The sequence below is a fragment of the Phoenix dactylifera genome, unplaced genomic scaffold (genome assembly GCF_009389715.1).
Source record: "Phoenix dactylifera cultivar Barhee BC4 unplaced genomic scaffold, palm_55x_up_171113_PBpolish2nd_filt_p 000696F, whole genome shotgun sequence".
In the NCBI taxonomy this organism is placed as follows: Eukaryota; Viridiplantae; Streptophyta; class Magnoliopsida; order Arecales; family Arecaceae; genus Phoenix; species Phoenix dactylifera.
The window spans coordinates 46,370-68,845 of record NW_024068079.1 but is presented as its reverse complement, the minus strand read 5'-3'; the positions used below and the strand labels follow the sequence as shown (position 1 = coordinate 68,845).

Sequence of the window (22,476 nt, the reverse complement as noted above, 5' to 3'; positions counted from 1 at the left end):
AAGATTTAAATTATTTTGACAAACTATTTGGTGAACCATGCTTTATATCTTCTATGCACACACATGAAGGAGTCCTTGACAGCATAATATATGAGCTCTTGGGTCTATTTAATTGCTTTTATCTTCTTTTGTTTCCTTCATTGGTTAAATATAAGCTAGAACAGAAGTTTCACTCTTATGTACCATAGAGAAATACTAGTGCCAACTTTATCAAGTCTAGACTACTAATTGATTCTTTTGGTTTTTCTTTAAACAGCTTGAAAAGCTTGTTGTTGAAAATGTTTTGGCATTCAATGAGAATTTCTGGATCCGGCTTGCTGCTAGAACTGACACATGCAAATCAGATGATGATAAAGCATGGTTTTTACTTGGTTAATTTGTTTTTTCTAAGATTTATGAACTTATAACTTTATTATCATTTTCTTTACCTTGTTTAACCTTAGTTGTTTTCTAACATAGAATTTCAGTTTCTGCTGTACAGAAGGACTATGAAGAATTGGCCGTTACTCTAATGAGCATAGTTGACCGCCTGGTTCATAAAACCAATGTAAGGAAATTCAATTGAAAATTCTAGGGATATCTTTATCAATAAGTTGTATTATCACTTCACAATGGTAGGTTGCGTGATAACTTGAAGTTCAGATGGGAGCTTGATACCTTGTCTCAAGGAATGTTGAACCGGTCCGTATCGGCCGGTTCAGCCCGTACCGAACCGGTCTGGTCTCTGACCGGTCCATTTTGACATTAAAAAATGGTTCTAGGCCCCATAAGGACTGGAACCCAGCGGTACCGAGCCATAACCGGCTGGTATTAGATGCGTACTAGATGGAACCTCCGGTATAGCTAGGAACCGGTGTGTTTTCGGTGCTTTTTTTCCAGTTTGCGGCACGCTGTGGGAAGCGCGCCCGCGCGCGCTGTGTTATGCAAACCGGTCGGTACCAGTCCGAACCGGTCTAGTAGGCGACCGGTATGCCTACCGGTACCGGTTCAACATACGTTGCCCTGTCTATAAAGATAAGCCATTATGGTTTCACGGTAGTGATTTTTTTTTTCATAATCATCTTTATTAACTTTATTGTTGTATGAATTCTAAGTCTCATGTTTATCTGTAGAAAAGAAAGCAGTTAGCAAAAATTACATGCAAACTAGACTCGTTGTGGAGCTGAGAGTGAATTCACTGAAGCATGTAGATCAACAAAGACTGAAATAGGTGCATGATCAGTAAATATATTTACCAGAACAAACTTAAAATCAGATGACAATATATTATAATTAATGATCAGAAACTGGTATAGGAGCAAGAAGCCTGCATAAAGTGACACTATAGAGGTCTAAGAACATTGATAGTTGTGGAACAGGATGAACAGAACAATATTGTTAGGAATTGTACTGTAGCAGATAACTCAAAACCAAGAGGTCATTGATTTCCAAGCTGCCGTAGACCAAACTAAAATACAAAATAGGTCAGAAAACAACTTAAGGCTTAAAGGGAAGATTGTCTTAGATGATTATTTAAGCAGCTGGAAAATCTAAATTGAAACTGCCAGCCAGCTAGGAAAATCAGAATATTTAATTGTTTAGAAAACTGTGCCAGCTTTTGTGGGTTGTTAAATGAGGCTAGACCTATCTCAGCAGAAATATCAGCCTAATTTCTAAGAAATCTAGTTTGTCTGCAACCAACATTGCAATTATTGGAAGATTTATTTATTACCTTCTGTTTCAACAATCTTCCAATTATAGTTAATAGCAAGTTCGCCGTTCTGGTACTAGACCTCGTACCGGTGCCATACTAGCATAGTGTCGGTAAGGTACAGTATGCGGTACGCCTAACGTACCGAGTGTCGGTATGCCATCGGTATCGGTACCGGTACCAAACCAGTATAGTACGGTACGCTCGGTATCGTCCGGTTCGGTATGGTACAGCATACCATGACTTAATAGGGAACAACTATTCCCATACTTGATTAATAGCCCTATGTTCTAGTTGAAATTTTTGAAATTATGGGCAGCGGCTAACAGGAAGTGGCTGAATTCAATTAATGCTTTGGCAGATTTGATGATTTAGTTCTGCAGTAGAAAGGGGAGCCATTTTCTTGCAAATGCTCCTAAAGCTCTCACAGAGGCTCGTGAAGGATTTGATGCTGTGTCGGTTGAAGAAAAAGTGTTTGAATTTGACATGCATGTATCGAGCTATTGCCATCCATAGAAAAATGGCGTATTAAAGTGAATATTTTGTACACTTTATATGGTCATGCAAACAGTTATCCACTATTTCCTATAAAGGATGCACTGGCCACTTCCTAGCTTCTTGGACATATGCTTATTTATCAATATGAATGTCCGTTGTTTGACTTAATTCTTTTGCTTTCTCTATTTTTTAAAGAAACAAGGACTTAATTTAAGCTTCTCTTTGTATGTATACTCCAATCAAGGTTAGCCGAACCGGTACCAGAACCCATGCTGGTCGGCTACTGGTTCGGTATGGTACTGGTTCGGTATGGGGTGAGCTGGGCGGTTCACCTTGGTTCAGTAGACCATTTTCATTTTCAAGCCTTTTGAGATACGGAACTGGTTCGGACCGGTGTGAACCATGGAACGGTTCAAGCTATTTCCAAAAAAAAGCGCCAAACTGTGCCGGTTCGGTTCAGTATAGGGTTAACTAGGTGGTTTGGCCCAATTCAGCAGACCATGCTCCAATCTATTTGCTTTTCTGTTTCTTCAACCTGTTACTTTTATTTCTACATGACTTATATGGCTTTTTCAATAATATCATAGTGCACCAACTTGCATTTTTTAAATATTTGTGTCCACCTGTGAGAAATATTCTTTACTGCCTCTAGGAAAGTAGTAATAAAATAAAGAGAAGCCCTTGCTATATAGCTTTTATCACTTTTGAAACTGACAGTTTCTCCAAGTCTTCTTGAAAACTCTCCGACAACCATACTTAAGAGGCCTTGTCCCATGGATGACATCAGATTTGTAGACCAGTAACAATGTAGTTTGAAAACATGACATAATTGCCTCCTAACTTGTTGTCAATCATTTAATTGGTGCCGCAACCAAGCCAAGATGACGTGCGACAAGAAGGGGCCTGCCATGAACCTAGAAAGCTTGTTGATGGTTTTACTATGTTATTAATTATGTTTTTAAGCACATTTAAGTACTGAGCTCTGAAAAGTCTCCTATGTATGCTAAAACATATTCTCATAATGGTTGATTTTGTAGCTTATTTTGTCTCAACTGGAAACTAACAGATTAATAATACTTGTAAAAGCTAGAGAACTATTTGCTGTTATTACAATTCTTAGATGCTTTCAATTTTTAAATAATCATTTCTTCTCCTTTGAAGAAAATTAATGGTCACTTTTTTATTTCTTTTAATGCAGGAGAAGATAGAATCTGCAACCGATGTTCTTAAGGGAATCTTAAATCCTGTGATGGATGAAGTTGAAGAGATTTCATGGCCTCCAAAAGATCCTAAGTCTCTTATTTTGATGGAGAATGTAAATCACAAACTGGAATCTAGTTGGTCAATAGACAGATACTTAAAGGAAGACTTTCTTCTAGTTCAAACCTCAATGTTTGAACTTCTGGAGTCTCACTTGACATTATTTATGTTTCATGAATTGAACAGAGGACTTTTCCTCATTAGTTCATTTAATGCATCTATGCATCATCTATTTACTCATGGAAAAACCATAGGCATTACACATTCATCAGAGCAATATCTATAGTATTGCGTTCACCATATTGCACTTGGACTAATAATGTTTCTAGTTTATTTTTCTTTCATAAAATATGAAATAATTGGGACCTCATACTTATAGGCTTACCATTATGTTACTTCTCTGTTAGAATCATTATTTATGTTTTAAGTAATTTTTAGATTTACAGATATACACTCATATGAAGAGTACACGGCTATATGCAATAGGAAGGGCTCTTATTTCACTTTGGAAGACTGATGTAGCCCTAAGGTTAGGACTGCATGGTATATGGTCCAGAGACCCTTTAGAGTTTAGAAGGTTTTACTTAAAGTAGGGTTTCAAGAGAATTTTTAGTGCTATCTAGAAAGCAAGCTAATGAACGAACCAGCAGTCAATCAGAGAAAAATAAATAAGTAAAAAGTGAAGAAAATAGAGAATATGGAGGAGAAATATGAAGGAGTGAGGGGAAAGAAGAAAAAGATTAACAAATCTCTCGAGAGAAGAAAATCCTTTTCTTTTTTTTAGAACTCCAAAAATTGCGAAAATACATTTCATAAACCCCTCTATAGAAACCATAAAATATATTTTTCCAGTTTCCTAAATAACTGTCCAACCAAAGTCATTGTCTTGGTACCGGGCCCTGTACCGGTGCCATACTAGCACAGTATCGATATGGTACGGTACGAAATTTTTTTGGTATACCGAGTGTTGGTATACTACCCATACCAGATACCGGTACCGAACCGGTATGGTACGGTACATTCCATATCACTCGATTCGGGCTGGTACGGCATACTATGCCTCCAACAAATCCACTTACTATTCATGGTACATTTCGTGCTGCAGTAACTGTAACATCAATACTCAATGGGGAGCTGATGTGGCATGTTAACTTTAGCTCATCTACCATTCAAACAGCTCTATGATGTTCTAAATCTCAGCTTTAGACTCATTGAGACCCAGTAAGAAGGGCTGCCTAGTGCATGAGGCGCCCACCATTATAGGGTTTGGAGAGAATCAGATGTACACAACCTTACCCTTCCATGTGGAGTGCTTGTTTCCGTGTTTCGAACCAAGGTCACAATGGAGCAACCTTTTCGTTGCACTAAGGCTCATCCTCTAGTCATTATGACCTATTAAAACTAAAAAAAGTAAGCAGAAATGAAAGAGAAAATGCAACAAATTAATAGACTAAACTAAATCGGGGCTTGATGTTGAGAACTTGCGGCCCATTGGTGCATCAAATATATTCCATCAATTGGGGAAGGAATTGGAATATTGTTATTAGGAGAACGGGGTTATTTAAAAGCATGAAATGCATCAATCATCTAGCATGTATTGCGGCTCAATATGTGTACAGTGGTCCTACATAATACTTTTAGGGGTTTTTTTGTTGTTTATCAATTTTTTATAAAATAGGTAACTACAAAATACGATTTCTGTAAAACATATTTTACGAAAAATAGAGGGGAAACTGTTTTTCATAAAACACATTTTAAAGTTTTATGACTTACCAGTTATGGCAAAACGGATTTTGTGAGAAAAAACACACAATCATTTTTGTAAAACATTCGTTTTGAATGTTATATAAACTTGTTTCAGTAAAACTTGCCAACCAAACGACCCCTTTTTATCCTTGGAAGTGTATTATATAGTCAATGGTGGCCACCAATGTAATGATGTGGTTGACCTATTGAGTCAATAGTTTCCTAGGTGGTTTTGCAACCACATAGTTACTAGCAAGGTTTTATGTCCTAGCAATACAAGGGGCATCCCAGCAATCCTGTCCCATTCCTGTGAAAAAAGGGGACCGAAATATGTCGGGACTTCGAAACCCATCCATGAGGGGAGAAAAGAAGAAAGAGGAAAGAAAGAAATGAAGAAAAGATGAAGAATAGGAAAAAGTGGAAGGAACGAAGAAGAAGAAAAGAAAATAAATAAAGGAAGGGAGAAAAAAAAGAAATGAAGGAAAGAAGGAAGCAGAAAAAAGAAGAAAAAGGAAAAAAAAATAAAGGAAAGGATAAGAAAAGAAAGAAAAAGGAAAGGAAAGGAAGGTAGAAAAAAAGAAAGGAGGAAAGAAAGAAGAAAAAGAAAGAAAGAAAGAAAAGAAGAAGGAGAGAGAGATGGAGGATATCTACTGGGATGCATGACCAGGATCGCCGCCAGGATGGGGTGGGATAGTGGGGCGTCCCGTTCTATGGAGAAACTGGGACACTCCCATCCCATAGGTTTTAAAACCATGGTTACTAGTTTTCCTAGATAGGCAGCATCCATAACATGGTTGTTTGCCATAAAAATACTATCCGTGGTTTGGATATTGCTATATATGATACATTAATATGCAAAATCTGTATTTTCCTAGAATGGATCATATTAAAATAAAATTAACTGCATGTTGAAAAGCATATATTTTATGTTTGGCATGCATAGTCTACTTGAGACTAGATGGATATCCTTGAAAAGTTCTAATTGAATTTTGACCGAAGATCTTGCAACATCAAAATTTATCACTAACCAAGGTAGGTTGTACCGGTACCGGTCGCCTATCAGATCGGTACGATTTTGGTTTAGATCGGTTTGAACCGGTATTGAACCGATAGTGCGCTCGGAGAAAAAATTCCGCGAAGTGCGTAGCGCGCACCCGCCGCATTAAATGCCAGAGAGTGCGCGGGCGGTAGGCTGCCCCGCGCACGGGTACCGGTGCGAATCGGTCTGGTTCGCACCGGACCGAGCTCGTACTGTTGCGAATAGGTCCGGTTCGCACTGGTACCGGGCTTGTACCGCTCGATTCCGGGTTCTTTGGGGCCAGAACCATTTTGCACGCTGGAACCGGACCGGTCAGTGTCCGGACCGGTTCGATACCGGCTGAACCGGCTGGTACGGGCCGGTTCAGCATACCATGTCACTAACACATTCATTTACCTCAATCAAGTGAGCAGTACTTATTAATCTAAGAGGCTTAAGAATGTTGAACATGCACAATAAATTTGCAATGTATATTTTGTTTAATTCCACCTATTTGTGTAACCTAGTTATCCTGTGTAACCTAGTTATCCTCTACGCATCTTCCTTTGGTGTGTTAGTCTTAATCAAGGCTCGCCGAACCTTGTCGAACTGGTTGGTTCGTCCTATATTGAATCAGACCTATTGGTTATCAGCATGGATTGGCTGATAGAATTGAGATGCTATAAATCCCTCTTTTAAAGTCCTCTCTGTCTCTCCTCATGCCCTCGAAGCCCTTACCTCCCCTCTCTCTCCCTCTCTTGTCTCCTCCTTCGACCTTTATCCTCCGGCAATGCCTTCCGAAAGCATCCCGTCCATGTTCGATGACAACGACAATGTCCTGGCTAGGTGATTCCTCTTTATCGTTCGTGGTCCCCACCCGAATGTGTAGCCGTCGGATGGCTCGAAGCGCTTGCAAAGCCCCCGCTTCCCCTTTGTTCCCCTCTCTCGCCACCTCCTCTGGCCTTTGTCCTCCGATGCTGCGATGCTGCCACTCGACAGCATCTCGTCCACATCCGATGATGACGACAACGTCTCGACTAGGTGAGTCATCTCTTTCTCGATCCTTGCTGCCGGATTCGGAGGTCTCAATCTCTCTCTCCCCCTCTCTCTCCATCTCCTTCTCCCTCTCCCCCTCTCCTCTCCCTCCCCTTCTTTTGTTATGCCTCGATTTGGTAGGGTATGTATTGGTACGGTATCAAACCGATTACTGGTCAACATGATCCTCAGTACCTTTTGCGAACCTTGATTATGAATACCTTACATATCAGCTTCGGCATTATTTTCTCTTTTATGCGCATGTTATGCTCATGGAAACTTCTAAACATGGTCTACCGTACCGGTCGGTACGGGCCGGTACCAGCCGGTACATACCGGTACCGGACCCTACCGGTACGGTACAGCTACATATTTCGGTACCGAACCGTACCGGCCCGTATCGACCGGTACCGACGCGTACCGCCCCGTACCGACCGGTACCGACCCATACCGAACCGGTACCGGCCCGTACCGAACCGGTACCGATCCAAACCAACCAGTCCGTACCGGCTCCAATTTTTTTTGGTTTTTAGCCCCATCGGTACAGTACCGGTTCGGCTCGGTTTGCTTCGGCACCGTACCGGTACCGATGCCCACCGGTACGTCGGTATTGTCGGTACCGCGTACCTTGCTTCTAAATATGTTTATGTACCTATGCATGGTCTACAGTGCTGGTACTAGGCACTAGACCGATTGTCCGGTGGCACGGGTCGATACGGGGCCGTGTCATGCTGTGCTGGGCCTGTACCGACACAGTAGAGGAGGCGGGGGAGAGGGCGAACGAGAGAGAAAAAGAGAGAGAGAGAAGGAGGAGAGTGGGAAGGAGGCCGGCGGAGGGTGGAGGAGGCCGGTAGAGGCAAGCTTGCCGACTTCACTTAAAAATCATAAAATTTTTTGGTGGCTGGACTCCTATTTTGAAGAAATAGGGGAATAGCCGCGACCTCCGCCTGTTGCCCATGCGCTGGCCTGCGACACCCTCTGCCGGTCTCTCCCCCTCCCTCCCCCACTCGCTCTCTCTTTTCCTCTCGTTTCTTCTCCTCTTCTGGCAATGGGTTCCATTTCCGTTGTCGGAACCGTCCAGGTCCGCCACCAGGACAGCTCAGTACGGTCGGAACCCGGTTCGGGGCGGTTCCGCCGACTCTGTACCTATGTATAGATGCATAACATAAAAAAATACATTCATGCATGCACATTTATGCGATATATCCATATTTTTTCTATGTGGATGCATGTACATTCAACCCCAAATTAATAAGGATCTTTTTTATGTTTATGTTAAAACATCTATAACTCAGTTTCAAAGGCATGTTGGATCTAATAACACTGGTGTTTTTGGCCATTTGGCTAACCAGCTAAATTATCTTTTTCAGAAAATCATATTCAATTGATGCTATATGGATATCTAATTAACGAAATTTGATAAGATTGGGAATTGTATTACAATCAATTGGTCGCTAGTTGCAAGAACTTTGGGAAATATGCTTGAGAAACTCACTCTTGCACTCTTTAACTCTGGATATCATTTCTTATGTACCACTAATTAGTCATATGATGAATTTTGCCTAATCAGCTTTTAATTGGAGAAGCATGTACTCCTTCGTACAAGTGCACTTTTTGAACCCACATAAGATAATCTTGTTAGCAAGGAACCTCTAAGAAATCTTCTATATTGAATTCTCAAGTTTATGGTAATTTATATGGACTTCTTAAGATAGTCAATAATCAATACCCTTAATTTGGATATTATCACCTAAAAAGAAATTGACATTCTAGTTTTTTCTTCTTCTCGTGGCTTTTCTGTTGAGTAGTTTATTTGTGTCCTGAAGTCATTTCAGCCTTCAATGTTCTCTTTTTGTAATATTTGTTATCTACAGGAATTAGTTAAAAGGGAACAAGAAGGACAACTAGATGAAGGATTTCTTTCGGAGGTCAACGCCCAATTGCGGCAAGTAAGTCTCATTCCTCTGAATTTTGTCACCTTTATCTTTTCTTTTCCTTTGATTCACGTTGTCAATCATAAACTTTCCTCATATTATGTGAATCACATAGTTTCATGCGATTGATATTTAGTTTGAAAGGATTAACATCCATTATCCTTATTTTCCTAATAGCCAGCAAAGTGAGAATTCAAAATCATTGTACTTCTTTTCTTAATTTTTGTTATTGATTTTCAAAACGTGTTGGATCCAGCTATCTCTTAGATAACTTAATGTGAATGCAATGATTTGAAGTCCTTATCTTATACAATGAATGTTAATTGATCTCATACCGTGGAAATTTTTGAAGTAACAGTAATGTACAAAGTAACCTCCTGTTGTACAAGAGTTTGGGATGAGCACCTTTCTAGAAATTATAAGAAGAGAATCAGGTCACATAGATAAAGGAGACACGTAGAATTAAGTGGTGAGACAAAATTTGAGGGGCCAAACATAAATTAATAAGGCATCAATTATTCAATATAATGATGTGTTTCTTACCTAATATTGATGAGGTCATAGTTGTTAAAGATACTAAGTCCCTCAAATTGCCAAATACCAAGCTAGGTGGAGAGAGACTTGGGAGGGGAAATAGGGCAAGAAACACAGAACTATTGGAAGAAAAACTTGAAATAGTGGGCTGAGCTATATCTTAGTGTGATCCGCTTACAACAAACAATATAAGAGTAGTTGACAAACTCCCAATCCATATATCAAAACCCAAAAGTAGAGTCTTTGTTCTATACGAACCATATTCAGAACAAATTTTAATATTACAATTGGTCTAATAAATCTTCCGTTACTCCAATATCTTGCAAGGTTCCTCTTCTAGTTACACTTCTTGAAAATTTAAACACCAAATCTCCAAATTTCAATTAAGTTTTAGCTCTACTATAAATTTTCTTTACAGAATTCAACAATGGGATATCCTAGTCAAGTTTAAGCTCTCCTTAGTCTTTTTTTTTTTTCAGCTAAAAAGTGGCAACACACCTTGTATTCAATTGATGAATGAAATGGGACAAGAGCAACATAAAAGAGCAGAAGCAGTAGAAAACTCAAAAGAGAAGAGAAAAAAAAAGGAGAAGAGGAGGAACTAGCAAGAGAACAAAACTAGCCCAAATATTTAGGCTCGGTCCAGGAAAGCTAGATATTAGGATTGATCCATAGCTGGATGGCTCATCTTCCTGGCCCTCCAAGCTAGGCCCTCCATATCATCTTGAATAGGCTTGCACTTAGCGTCGCGGTGATGCAAGGGCATTGGAGAAATCCTCTACCTAGGAAAGGTGGAAGAAAGGGGCAAGAAGGAAAAGAGGAGAGGAGATAAGGGGAGAGAAAGGAAGAGGTAGAGGAAAAGGGAAAAAATAAAGAGGTGGGGTTCCTTGGCTCCCAATAAAGCTTCTCTCCAGAAAGGGCTAGCAATAGAAGCTTCCTCTCCTTAAACAAATTGCTCACCCGAGTTGACATTCTTGCTTTTCTTATCAGGGGCCTGACTAAATTGTTAAGTTGCTATACATCCAAGTCATATCTACATTCGCCATAAGCTTCCTATTAAGGCATTTTATTTTATTTTAGTTTTGAAATATTTTTCAACATGATGGATACTTAAGATAATGTTTCTCAGAAATGCATGTTATTATTCATCAAACTTGGGTACCGCTCTATCCATGGTATGCCGAACCAGCCCGTACCGGTCGGGACGGGTCGGTACGAACCGGTTCGTCCAGCTACCGGTATGCCGGAGCCGTGAAAACTGGTACGGGTTGGTTCTGTGCCGGAGACGAAGAAGACGAAGAGAAGAAGAGAGAGCACGGGGAAGAGAGGGAGGGAGGAGACCTATGGCCGCCATCGGAGAGTCGCGGAGGGGCGGCGGAGGCCGGGGGGGCGGTGGAGCCCGGCGGCGGAGAATCGTACCGGTCCGGTTGGCGACCCGTACGCATACCAGATCTGGTACGGCGGACCTTGGCTTTAACAATAAAACACATTAACATGCTTATTATTCTTTTTTTAATTTCAAAATTGACTGTGCTGTTCTAGCTCTGTCTAGCTACCTTTTTTCCAAGAAGAAATCATTTCAATGATCTTGAGATTGTTTAACATTTTTCCATGTGACTTTAATATCAAAAAAAAGAAAAAGTTAGCAGGATCATCTATCAAATATTACTTTGACTTAGATATCATTATCCTTTATCTGTCTATCACTTATCAGTTAATCCCCAAAAGGCCGGCCTAATTCCTGAAACAAATTTTTCTGCTTTTAGTTTTACACACTAATTACCGAAACCTTTTAATTTACAAGGTCAATCAGTCATGGCTGCAATAAAGATCTTTTTGTAGTAAAGATGTTAGGCCAAGGTAAAGCCTTAATTGGAAAAAAATGAAAATAAAGCTGTAGATCCTCCAATTATTAAGGTCAACATCATAAGAGAAAATTACCTCATCTTCATACTCCAATGAGTTACCATGCTCCTGCATATTCCTTTTTCAGATAAATGTATTAGGTAGTACTTACACGTCCAAGGTTGTTTGGACATATCTGAACACAAAGATAGCAAGAACACATTGGAGAAGGAAAGAAATGAACCTTTCTAAGTTCAGCTAAACCTTACTGACAGTTCGGAGATAATATTGCTAACTTGAACCTCATGGAGAAGGCTTCCTACCAACATTCAGAGCTGGGGCACTTTCTGGGCCTAATCTTGGGTCTTGAAGATTATTGTTGGAGACATTACTGCTGAATTGAACCTAATGGAGAAGGCTTCACCAACATATAGACCTCAGGAAGCATTCTAGACCATACGTAGTGGCTTTGGAGCTGGCTGATGGTCTTCTTTAGAGATTCTTATATCATTTTCTAGTTTAGGCCTCTTCTCCATGCATTTTTCTTTTCTTTCTAATAGTTTTAAAACTTATTCTCTAGATGGCTTTTCACATACTAAAAAACTTTTCTGCACACATGTTGACGATTTTTTTTGTGTAAAAAGAGGACCATATTTAGATATTCCCAATTTATGTTTATTTGTTAATTTTTGAGAATAAATGGGTTCCTCATTGATCATTTCATTAACTGAAATTATTCAGAAGCTTAAGTTAGTGCTTAATTGATAATTGAAATAAAATGCTTATGAAGCTTCACATCTTTAGATTAAGGTTATCAAACACTTGATTATGAAGACTTTGGTTTGGCAATCTTAATTTCGTTCCCATGTGCCTTCTCTATTGGATTGAGTGATAATGGATCATATACGTCTTGTACTGGATGAAACTTGTATAGTACTATTTGGATAGAAATGTGTTTGGATCAAGATCTGCCGAACCGGGCCGAACCGATCCAGTGCGAAACTGGGTCGGTTTGTCTAATACATTTGGTTTCGGCCCCGTACTGGCCGGAATCTCTATCGAGCCGGCCGGAATCTCTATCGAGCCGGCCGGAAGCTCTATCGAGCTGGCCGGAACTGGTCCTTTACCGACTGGAGCTGGCCGGTAAGGTTCTGAACCGGTCGGAATAGGCAGGAACCAGTCGGTTCGGTGCAGACTTAGTGCGAACTGGCCGGTTCGCACCGAGTCAACCTAGTTTCGAATCTGGTTGACATTGTGGACTGCACCTGATGCTTTAAAGATGTCTGTTGGAAAGGTTGAAGGCCTTCCTAACAGCATTTTGAAAGTGACTACTCTCTCCACCGCTTCCGCTTTCCAAATATTCCAAAAACAACACCGATTCAAGCTATTAGAAGGAAGATCAAAGGCTAAATAGGCAGTGGCCAAATTGCATTTATGTTGGAGGCTTTTGGTAGCAAAAAGAAGTCATCTAGAGAGATTTCACTGGCAGTAACAATCCATGATGTAGATCCACATGCCTTCTTCAGCATAGATTTGAAGTAGTAGAGGGTTGACTTAATGCTGAAGAAGGATAAGAAGGATATGTGGCGAGCTATTGGATTCTGATTCCACTTGAGCCACATTCTAGCGAATATGGCAGACAATACGTACTATAGGTGTCATGCCCCCGGCCCGAGATTCGCGAGCCGAGGGTCCGCGCCAACCGCCGCACACCCGTAGGAAACTCTCCCCACGAGCATGCAAGGCATCTTAACCAAATCTCAAAAATGTAACTAAAATAATTCAGCTGAAATAAATGCAATCTTATTCCATTGACTGACACAAATTATAAAGTCACACAGTTCTAAATACGCAGCGGAACAATAAATTACTAGCATGTAAAACTTGGTTCTTTAAATGACAAAACCTTACAATGTCTAACAATAGTCTAAGATAAAATATCAATGTAAATAAATTCTAGTCTAAGATAACTTGTGCTTCAGTTCTTCTAGTCGCTCTTCCATTTTAAAACTCCGATAGGTTAGTTCTCGGAATCTGTAAAACAACAAGAAATTGTATAATGAGCTAGACAGCCCAGTAAGTAATAAACACCTTAACTAGTCAATTCATATAATAACATAAAATATAAATACAAATTACGATGAATCAACATAATAACATAGTCAATTCCTTTTTCAAACCCAAATTCATTGAATTCCGGATCTTTCAAATATCCATATACATAATTATAAATCTGTTTCGAAACAAATTACATTCATCTCAACAGCCTTTAACTACGACCACACTTATACCCTGTGGCTAGGCTAAAAACATAACCGCACTTATACCCTGCGGAGTGGGTCAGAATACCGCACTTATACTGTGAGACCCTGGAACTGGGCCCGGTCCACTTGACCGGCCCAGTCCCAATACTTGACCTCACGTGCAACGCACGTGAGGCAACGGGATGGATCCTCCATCCCGAAGAAGAAGGAGGAGCCCTGTTTTAGGGCTTCCTTCTCCTTCTTCTTCTCCTTTGAGCCCACCGAAGGAGAGCCGCCGCACGCAAAGGGGGGAGGGTCTTCTTCGTGTGGCCACCGAGAGAGAGGGAGAGAGGGAGAGAGAGAGAGAGGAGCCATGGCACCGGGTGGTCTCCTTCTTCCTTGCCGCCGGAGAAGAGAGGCGCCGGATCTTCGTCGGGGCTAAGGTAAACTTCTCCTTCTCCTTGCTTGATGCTTGGTCATGATGTGTTGGGGGTTGGGGCCGGCCGATCGCCGGATTTGGGTCCAAAACGGCTTGCCCTAGCCGTCGGCGTGTTCGCCGCCGCCAATCGCCGGGGGTGGCCGGGCTTGCTTCGCCACCTCCTGCCGCTGCCAAGGCCGGCCACCGCGGCCGCCTTGGGTTCGATCGAGAGGAGAGAAGAGGGGGCGGCGACAGGGGGTCATGGGGTCCCCTGTTTCACCGAAGGAGAAGAAGGGAGTCGGGAGAGGGAAGAAGAAAGAAGAAAAAGAAAGAAGAAAAAGAAAAGAAGGAAAAAAGAAAGAAGAAAAGAAAAAGAAAAGAAAAGAAAAAAAAAAAGAAGGGTGGTTTACGGGTATGAATCCGAATCCGAACCCGAACTCGGGGTGCTAGACACTTCGGCAGGGTCGGCCTTGGGAGAATGTTAAAATTTAGGTTTTTATATATATATATTGTGATAAATTTTAAAAGAAAATATGGTTTTGAATATTAGGTTCTGCGAGGGATTTGCGGAATTAATTGGATTTGTTGTGGATCGCGTTCGCAAGGTAAGTGATGTAACCTCTTTACTAGATTTATCGGCAAACTATGTATATGTTTTACGAATTGAATTGTTCGTGATTTCGAATTTGATGCATGGATTATATGTGTATTTTAGAATATTGTATGATTCTGATTGGACGTATTTGCTTCTGGTTCGAATTGTGTTTAATTACTCTGACATTGTACCCTTTGGTTTGGAACATTAAACATAATGTAAGAAAGGATTATGACTTGAAATAGATTCAGGCTTGTAGTCGGGCTATGTTGAGGACCCTGCCAATGGGGGCTAATACATTGGTACCGCAAGAAGAATAGTCGGTGATATGACCCTACCATAGGGAACATGTGGTCATAGTTCCTGGCTGTTGAGTTAGATCTCATAAATTGAAAGAAATTAAGATATGAACAATATTCGGTTTGACACTGTACGTTTTCTTTTATATAACTGGAATATGAAATAGAGGACAAAATGAACTTCGACCTGGCTATGTTGAGGACCCTGCCAATGGGGGCAGATACGTTGGCAATTGACTGTCCTGAAGGACTCACCGCAAGAAGAATAGTTGGTGTTGATGACCCTGCCACAGGAAACATGTGGTCATAGTCTAGGATCGACAAGATGAATTGAATATGTGAAAGAATCTTGAAACCGCGAAAAGAATCTTTTGAATTTAAGAAATATATGACTTATACTTTGGAACTGCATATTTATTTATTTTTTACATATTATTGCTTGATTTATCTAGCTAGAGTGTTCATTACTTACTGGGCTGTCTAGCTCATTATACCATCTCTTGTTGTGTTACAGATTTCGAGAACTAGTTTATTGGAGATTCAAAATGGGAGAGCGATTAGAAGGATTTGTGGCACAAGTTATCTTAGATTTAGGGTTATTTAAGTTGATTTGTTATTATGGACATTTATTATGATTGGTGGACTTTTGTTATTTTAAGAACTAGGTTTCTTCATGTTGGTAAATGATTATTCCGCTGCGTATTTAGACTTGTGAGTCATTATGTCTTGAGTTAGTCAATGGAATAAGATTGCATTTATTCTATTAAATTATTCTAGAATTTCATAATTGAGGTGTTTGGTTTAGATGCCTTGCATGCTCGTGGGGAGAGTTTGCTACGGGTGTGCGGCGGTTGGCGCGACCCCCGGCTCGCGATCTCGGGACGGGGGCGTGACAACTTAAGTGGTATCAGAGCGGACTTGGATAGAATCTAAGACAAAGGATCATACCCGATATGAGTATAGGTGGGTAGACACTAGGGATATTGGGACGTTAGATGTAAAGAATGTGATGATTATTCTTATAAAAAATATATATTTTAATTTGGTGAGCTTTCTTTTTATGAATTTGCTGTGATTTGATGCATATAGGTCAGGATGCCTCAACGTCGGGCGAAAAAGACTACTATTGGTGCTACGAATGAGACACCGAACCGGCATGCTGACAGCACACCCCAACGGGCTACGAGTATCCCTCAGCAGGAGGGAGTCATGAGCCCTCAAACGGGACAGGAACCGGGCTTAAGCCAGGTTATGTAGACCATGGTGGGCCTCATGCAAATGCAACAGCAGGTGCAACAGCAGTTGCTCCAACAACAAGCACAGTTGCTCCAGACACAGCCTCAACAAGGACGAGGGGAACAGTGTGAACATCGTAGCAGCATAGCTGAATTTAAGAGGTTGGCTCCTCCAGCTTTTCAGGGGACTACAGAACCTTTGGAAGCAGACAATTGGCTTACAGAAATGGAAAAAGCATTTGCTGTCTTAAGATGCCGGGACGATGAAAAACTTTTGTTTGCATCATACATGTTGCAGGGAGAAGCATTTAATTGGTGGCAGATGTTGGAGCATAAATTTGAGCATGATGGGGAACCTCTCACTTGGGATAAATTTCGAAAAGCATTCTATGATAAATATTTTCCTCGGAGTGTAAGGACACAGAAGGAACAAGAATTTATCCATTTGAAGCAAAGGGGCATGACAGTGGCCGAATATGAAGCCAAATTCACAGAACTAGCCAAATTTGTTTCGAAATTGGTAGAGGATGAGCAAGACCGAGTGACAAGTTTGAGATGGGATTGAAGACTGAAATTAGGAAGCAAGTGGTACCCTATGAGTTGACTACTATGCAGCTGTGGTGAATAAAGCTTTAATCATTGAAAGGGAAGTCAACGAAGCTTTTGCTGAAAGAGAAAGAAACCAAAAGAAAAGAAACAGACCTGCTGAATTTAAAGGGGGAAACAAGAATTTCAAGAATCCAGCTCAGAAGCCAAATAAAGATAGAAATCCCAAAAATGAGAATGGAAAGTGTTCAAGATGTGGCGGTAATCATGAATTTGCAAATTGTCCCTGGGTTACAGGTTCTTGTTTTTATTGCGGACAGAAAGGTCATAAAATTGCAGATTGCCCACAAAGAAACGAGATTAAATCTACGCAGGCAATGGAAGGAAGCCAGAGGCCAAAGACTCAAGGAAGGGTGTTCGCACTTACACAGCAGGATGCACAAGCTTCTAATGCAGTGGTGATAGGTACTATTCCCGTATTCGATATTTATGCTTATGTCTTATTTGATCCGGGTGCCACACATTCATTCATATCCTCAAGCTTTATCAAAACACATAATATATTGTGTGAATCTATGACCACTAAGTTCTATGTGGAGACGCCAGTAGGTGGTATGTTGAGCACTGATGTTATATGCAAGGCATGCAAAATTGAAATAATAGATAGGGAGTTACCTGTGGATCTAATTGTACTTGATATGCGGAATTTTGATGTCATTCTGGGGATGAATTGGCTTGCTACCTATCATGCCTCAGTGGACTGTCATGGCAAGAGGGTAAATTTCCAAATTCTGGGGGAACCGGCATTCAGTTTCTGTGGGAACTAGGGAACTGCTTTTCCTCATATTATCTCGGCTTTGCAAGCTGGACGAATGTTAAGGAAAGGATGCACATGTTATCTGGCCTCAGTAATTGATATACAACAAGATGAACTAAAGATAGAGGATATTCCTATAGTGAATGAATTTTCGGACGTCTTTTCCGAGGAGTTATCAGGATTGCCATCGGACAGAGAAATCGAATTCACTATTGATCTTGTACCCGGTTCAGGTCCGATTTCTAAAGCTCCTTATCGAATGGCTCCAGCTGAATTAAAAGAATTGAAAGATCAGTTGCAAGATTTACTGGACAAGGGTTTTATACGACCTAGTGCGTCACCTTGGGGAGCTCCAGTGCTCTTTGTGAAAAAGAAAGATGGAAGCATAAGACTCTGCATTGACTATAGAGAATTGAATAAAGTCACTATAAAGAACAAGTACCCTTTGCCTCGAATAGATGATTTATTTGACCAGTTGCAAGGTGCACATGTTTTCTCTAAGATTGATCTCCGCACAGGATATCATCAGCTAAAGATCAAAGCGGAAGATGTACCCAAGACTGCATTCAGAACTCGTTATGGACATTATGAATTCTTGGTGATGCCTTTTGGATTGACGAATGCCCCAGCAGCTTTTATGGACTTAATGAACAGAATATTTAAATCTTTTCTAGATCGATTTGTGGTGGTGTTCATTGATGATATTTTAATTTATTCAAAAGGAAAAGAAGAACATGAGGAACATTTATGAAGCGCACTTCAACTCTTAAGGAGGGAGAAGCTCTATGCTAAATTAAAGAAGTGTGAGTTTTGGTTGAATGAGATATCGTTTTTGGGGCATATCATATCCGGAGATGGGATTTCTGTGGATCCAGCAAAAGTGGAAGCTGTAGTACAATGGAATAGGCCTACTAATGTTTCTGAGATTCGCAGCTTTCTAGGAATGGCAGGCTATTACAGACGATTTATGGAAGGATTTTCCTCTATAGCTATACCTTTGACTCGCTTAACTCAAAAAGGAGTTAAGTTTGAATGGACTGAAGAATGTGATTGAGGCTTTCAGGAATTAAAGAGGCGATTGGTTACAGCACCTATTCTTACTATACCTACAGGTGATGATGGATTCACAATTTATAGTGATGCTTCAAGGAAGAGACTCGGCTGTGTTTTGATGCAGCATGGTAAGGTAGTAGCCTATGCCTCTAGACAATTAAAACCTTATGAGCAAAATTATCCTACTCATGATTTGGAGTTAGCAGCTGTGATTTTTGCTCTCAAGATTTGGAGACATCATCTATACGGCGTGCAATGCGAGGTGTTTACAGATCACAAAAGTTTGAAATATATATTTACCCAGAAGGAATTGAATTTGAGACAAAGAAGATGGCTGGAATTGTTGAAGGACTATGATCTAACGATAAATTAACACCCTGGAAAAGCTAACGTTGTTGCAGATGCCTTGAGCAGAAAGTCAATAGGAAATATGGCTACTTTGATTACTAGCCAACTACATATTTTGGAAGATGTGAGGAAACTTGAACTAGAAATCCGAGTACCTGGCACAAGGACTCAACTGGCTTATATGCAGGTTCAGCCGACCCTCATAGAGAGGATCAAGACAGCTCAGGGTAATGACCAGCAGTTATTGAAGATTCGGAAGTCGATAGAAGCAGGAGATATATCTGAATTCAGGATTCATGAGGACGGATCTTTGAGGTATCGGAATAGAATTTGTGTACCTATGGATTTAGAAATCAAATAGGAAATTCTTAAAGAAGCCCATCAGTCTGGATATACAGTGCACCCAGGAGGAACTAAGATGTATAGAGATTTAAAGGAATTGTATTGGTGGAACAACATGAAAAGAGAAATTGCTCAATTCGTGGCACAATGTCTTGTCAGCAGGTTAAAGCTGAACACCAAAGACCTGCAGGGCCGCTTCAGCCTCTTGACATTCCAATATGGAAGTGGGAACAAATTTCTATGGACTTTGTAACAGGACTGCCAAAGACTCCCAATTCTAATGATGCAGTATGGGTGATAGTGAATAGGCTAACCAAATCGGCACACTTTTTACCTATCAAAGTTGGGTTCGGCCTGGAAAGGCTAGCTAAATTATATATTAAAGAAATTGTGAGACTGCACGGTATTCCAGTATCCATTGTGTCTGATCGAGATACTAGATTTGTATCACAATTTTGGAAAAGCTTGCATAAGGCTTTGGGGACAAAATTATGTTTTAGTACTGCCTTTCACCCTCAGACCGATGGTCAGTCTGAGAGGACCATTCAGATTCTCGAGGATATGTTGAGAGCTTGCGTCATAGATATGAAGGGTTATTGGGATGAGCATCTACCTCTGATAGAATTTGCATATAACAATAGTTATCAGAGTAGTATACAGATGGCGCTTTATGAAGCTTTATACGGAAGAAAATGTCGTTCGCCAATTTGTTGGGATGATATTGGTGAACGAAAATTGTTGGGCCCTGAACTTGTACAACAGACAGTTGAGAAAATTCAGCTAATCAGAGATCGCCTTCGGACTGCACAAAGTAGACAGAAGAGTTATGCGGATAATAGAAGACGAGAATTAGAATTTCAAGTTGGTGACCATGTATTTCTTAAAATATCACCTACAAAGGGAGTTACAAGATTCGACATTCGAGGAAAATTGAATCCCATATTTGTTGGTCCGTTCGAGATCTTAGAAAGAATTGGTAAGGTGGCTTACAGACTTGCCCTGCCGCCTTCTTTGGCTGGTGTACACGATGTTTTCCATGTCTCCATGTTGAAGAAATATATACCAGACCCAAGTAATGTCACGGAGCTTGAGCCTATACAAGTTAGAGAAGATCTATCATATAAGGAGCATCCAGTGCGGATAGTGGACAGAAAAGATCAAGTTTTGAGACACCATGTTATACCTTATGTCAAGGTGCAGTGGAGCCATCATTCAGAAAGAGAAGCTAGCTGGGAACTGGAAGATGAGATGAAACAGAAATACCCTCAACTTTTTGAAACTGCAGGTACGCAAATTTCGGAGACGAAATTTTTTTTAGGACGGGGGAATGTGAGACCCTGGAACTGGGCCCGGTCCACTTGACCGGCCCAGTCCCAATACTTGACCTCACGTGCAACGCACGTGAGGCAACGGGATGGATCCTCCATCCCGAAGAAGAAGGAGGAGCCTTGTTTTAGGGCTTCCTTCTCCTTCTTCTCCTTTGAGCCCACCGAAGGAGAGCCACCGCACGCAAAGGGGGGAGGGTCTTCTTCGTGTGGCCACCGAGAGAGAGGGAGAGAGGGAGAGAGAGAGAGAGGAGCCACAGCACCGGGTGGTCTCCTTCTTCCTTGCCGCCGGAGAAGAGAGGCGCCGGATCTTCGTCAGGGCTAAGGTAAACTTCTCCTTCTCCTTGCTTGATGCTTGGTCATGATGTGTTGGGGGTTGGGGCCGGACGATCGCCGAATTTGGGTCTAAAACGGCTTGCCCTAGCCGTCGGCGTGTTCGCCGCCGCCAATCGCCGGGGGTGGCCGGGCTTGCTCCGCCACCTCCTGCCGCTGCCAAGGCCAGCCACCGCGGCCGCCTTGGGTTCAATCGAGAGGAGAGAAGAGGGGGCGGCGACAGGGGGTCATGGGGTCCCCTGTTTCACCAAAGGAGAAGAAGGGAGTCGGGAGAGGGAAGAAGAAAGAAGAAAAAGAAAGAAGAAAAAGAAAAGAAGGAAAAAAGAAAGAAGAAAAGAAAAAGAAAAGAAGAGAAAAAAAAAGAGGAAAGGTGGTTTACGGGTATGAACCCGGATCCGAACCCGAACCCGGGGTGCTAGACACTTCGGCAGGGTCGGCCCTGGGAGAATGTTAAAATTTAGGTTTTTATATATATATTGTGATGAATTTTAAAAGAAAATATGGTTTTGAATATTAGGTTCTGCGAGGGATTGCAGAATTAATTGGATTTGTTGTGGATCGCGTTTGCAAGGTAAGTGATGTAACCTCTTTACTAGATTTATCGGCAAACTATGTATATGTTTTACGAATTGAATTGTTCGTGATTTCGAATTTGATGCATGGATTATATGTGTATTTTAGAATATTGTATGATTCTGATTGGACGTATTTGCTTCTGGTTCGAATTGTGTTTAATTACTCTGACATTGTACCCTTTGGTTTGGAACATTAAACATAATATAAGAAAAGATTATGACTTGAAATAGATTCAGGCTTGCAGTCGGGCTATGTTGAGGACCCTGCCAATGGGGGCTAATACATTGGTACCGCAAGAAGAATAGTCGGTGATATGACCCTACCACAGAGAACATGTGGTCATAGTTCCTGGCTGTTGAGTTAGATCTCATAAATTGAAAGAAATTAAGATATGAACAATATTCGGTTTGACACTGTACGTTTTCTTTTATATAATTGGAATATGAAATAGAGGACAAAATGAACTTCGACCTGGCTATGTTGAGGACCCTGCCAATGGGGGCAGATACGTTGGCAATTGACTGTCCTGAAGGACTCACCGCAAGAAGAATAGTCGGTGTTGATGACCCTGCCACAGGGAACATGTGGTCATAGTCCAGGATCGACAAGATGAATTGAATATGTGAAAGAATCTTGAAACCGCGAAAAGAATCTTTTGAATTTAAGAAATATGACTTATACTTTGGAACTGCATATTTATTTATTTTCCACATATTATTGCTTGATTTATCTAGCTAGAGTGTTCATTACTTACTGGGCTGTCTAGCTCATTATACCATCTCTTGT

At 41.0% G+C, this 22,476-nt stretch overlaps 1 protein-coding gene across 7 annotated transcripts in view; it reads left to right on the top strand.

Annotated features, from left to right (window-relative positions):
• Positions 1–22,476, top strand: part of LOC113461511 — a 67,438-nt gene that overhangs the window by 11,740 nt on the left and 33,222 nt on the right. For 3 of the 7 annotated variants that reach the window (XM_039120051.1, XM_039120054.1, XM_039120057.1), the window contains exons 4-7: positions 257–371; positions 468–547; positions 3,387–3,503; positions 9,122–9,196. In XM_039120051.1, the coding sequence (XP_038975979.1) occupies positions 257–371; positions 468–547; positions 3,387–3,503; positions 9,122–9,196 (387 nt within the window). Of the gene's footprint in view, positions 1–256; positions 372–467; positions 548–3,386; positions 3,504–9,121; positions 9,197–14,771; positions 15,280–22,476 lie in introns of those variants that run through there. The other 4 variants (XM_039120056.1, XM_039120052.1, XM_039120053.1 and 1 more) reach the window with 4 other exon arrangements.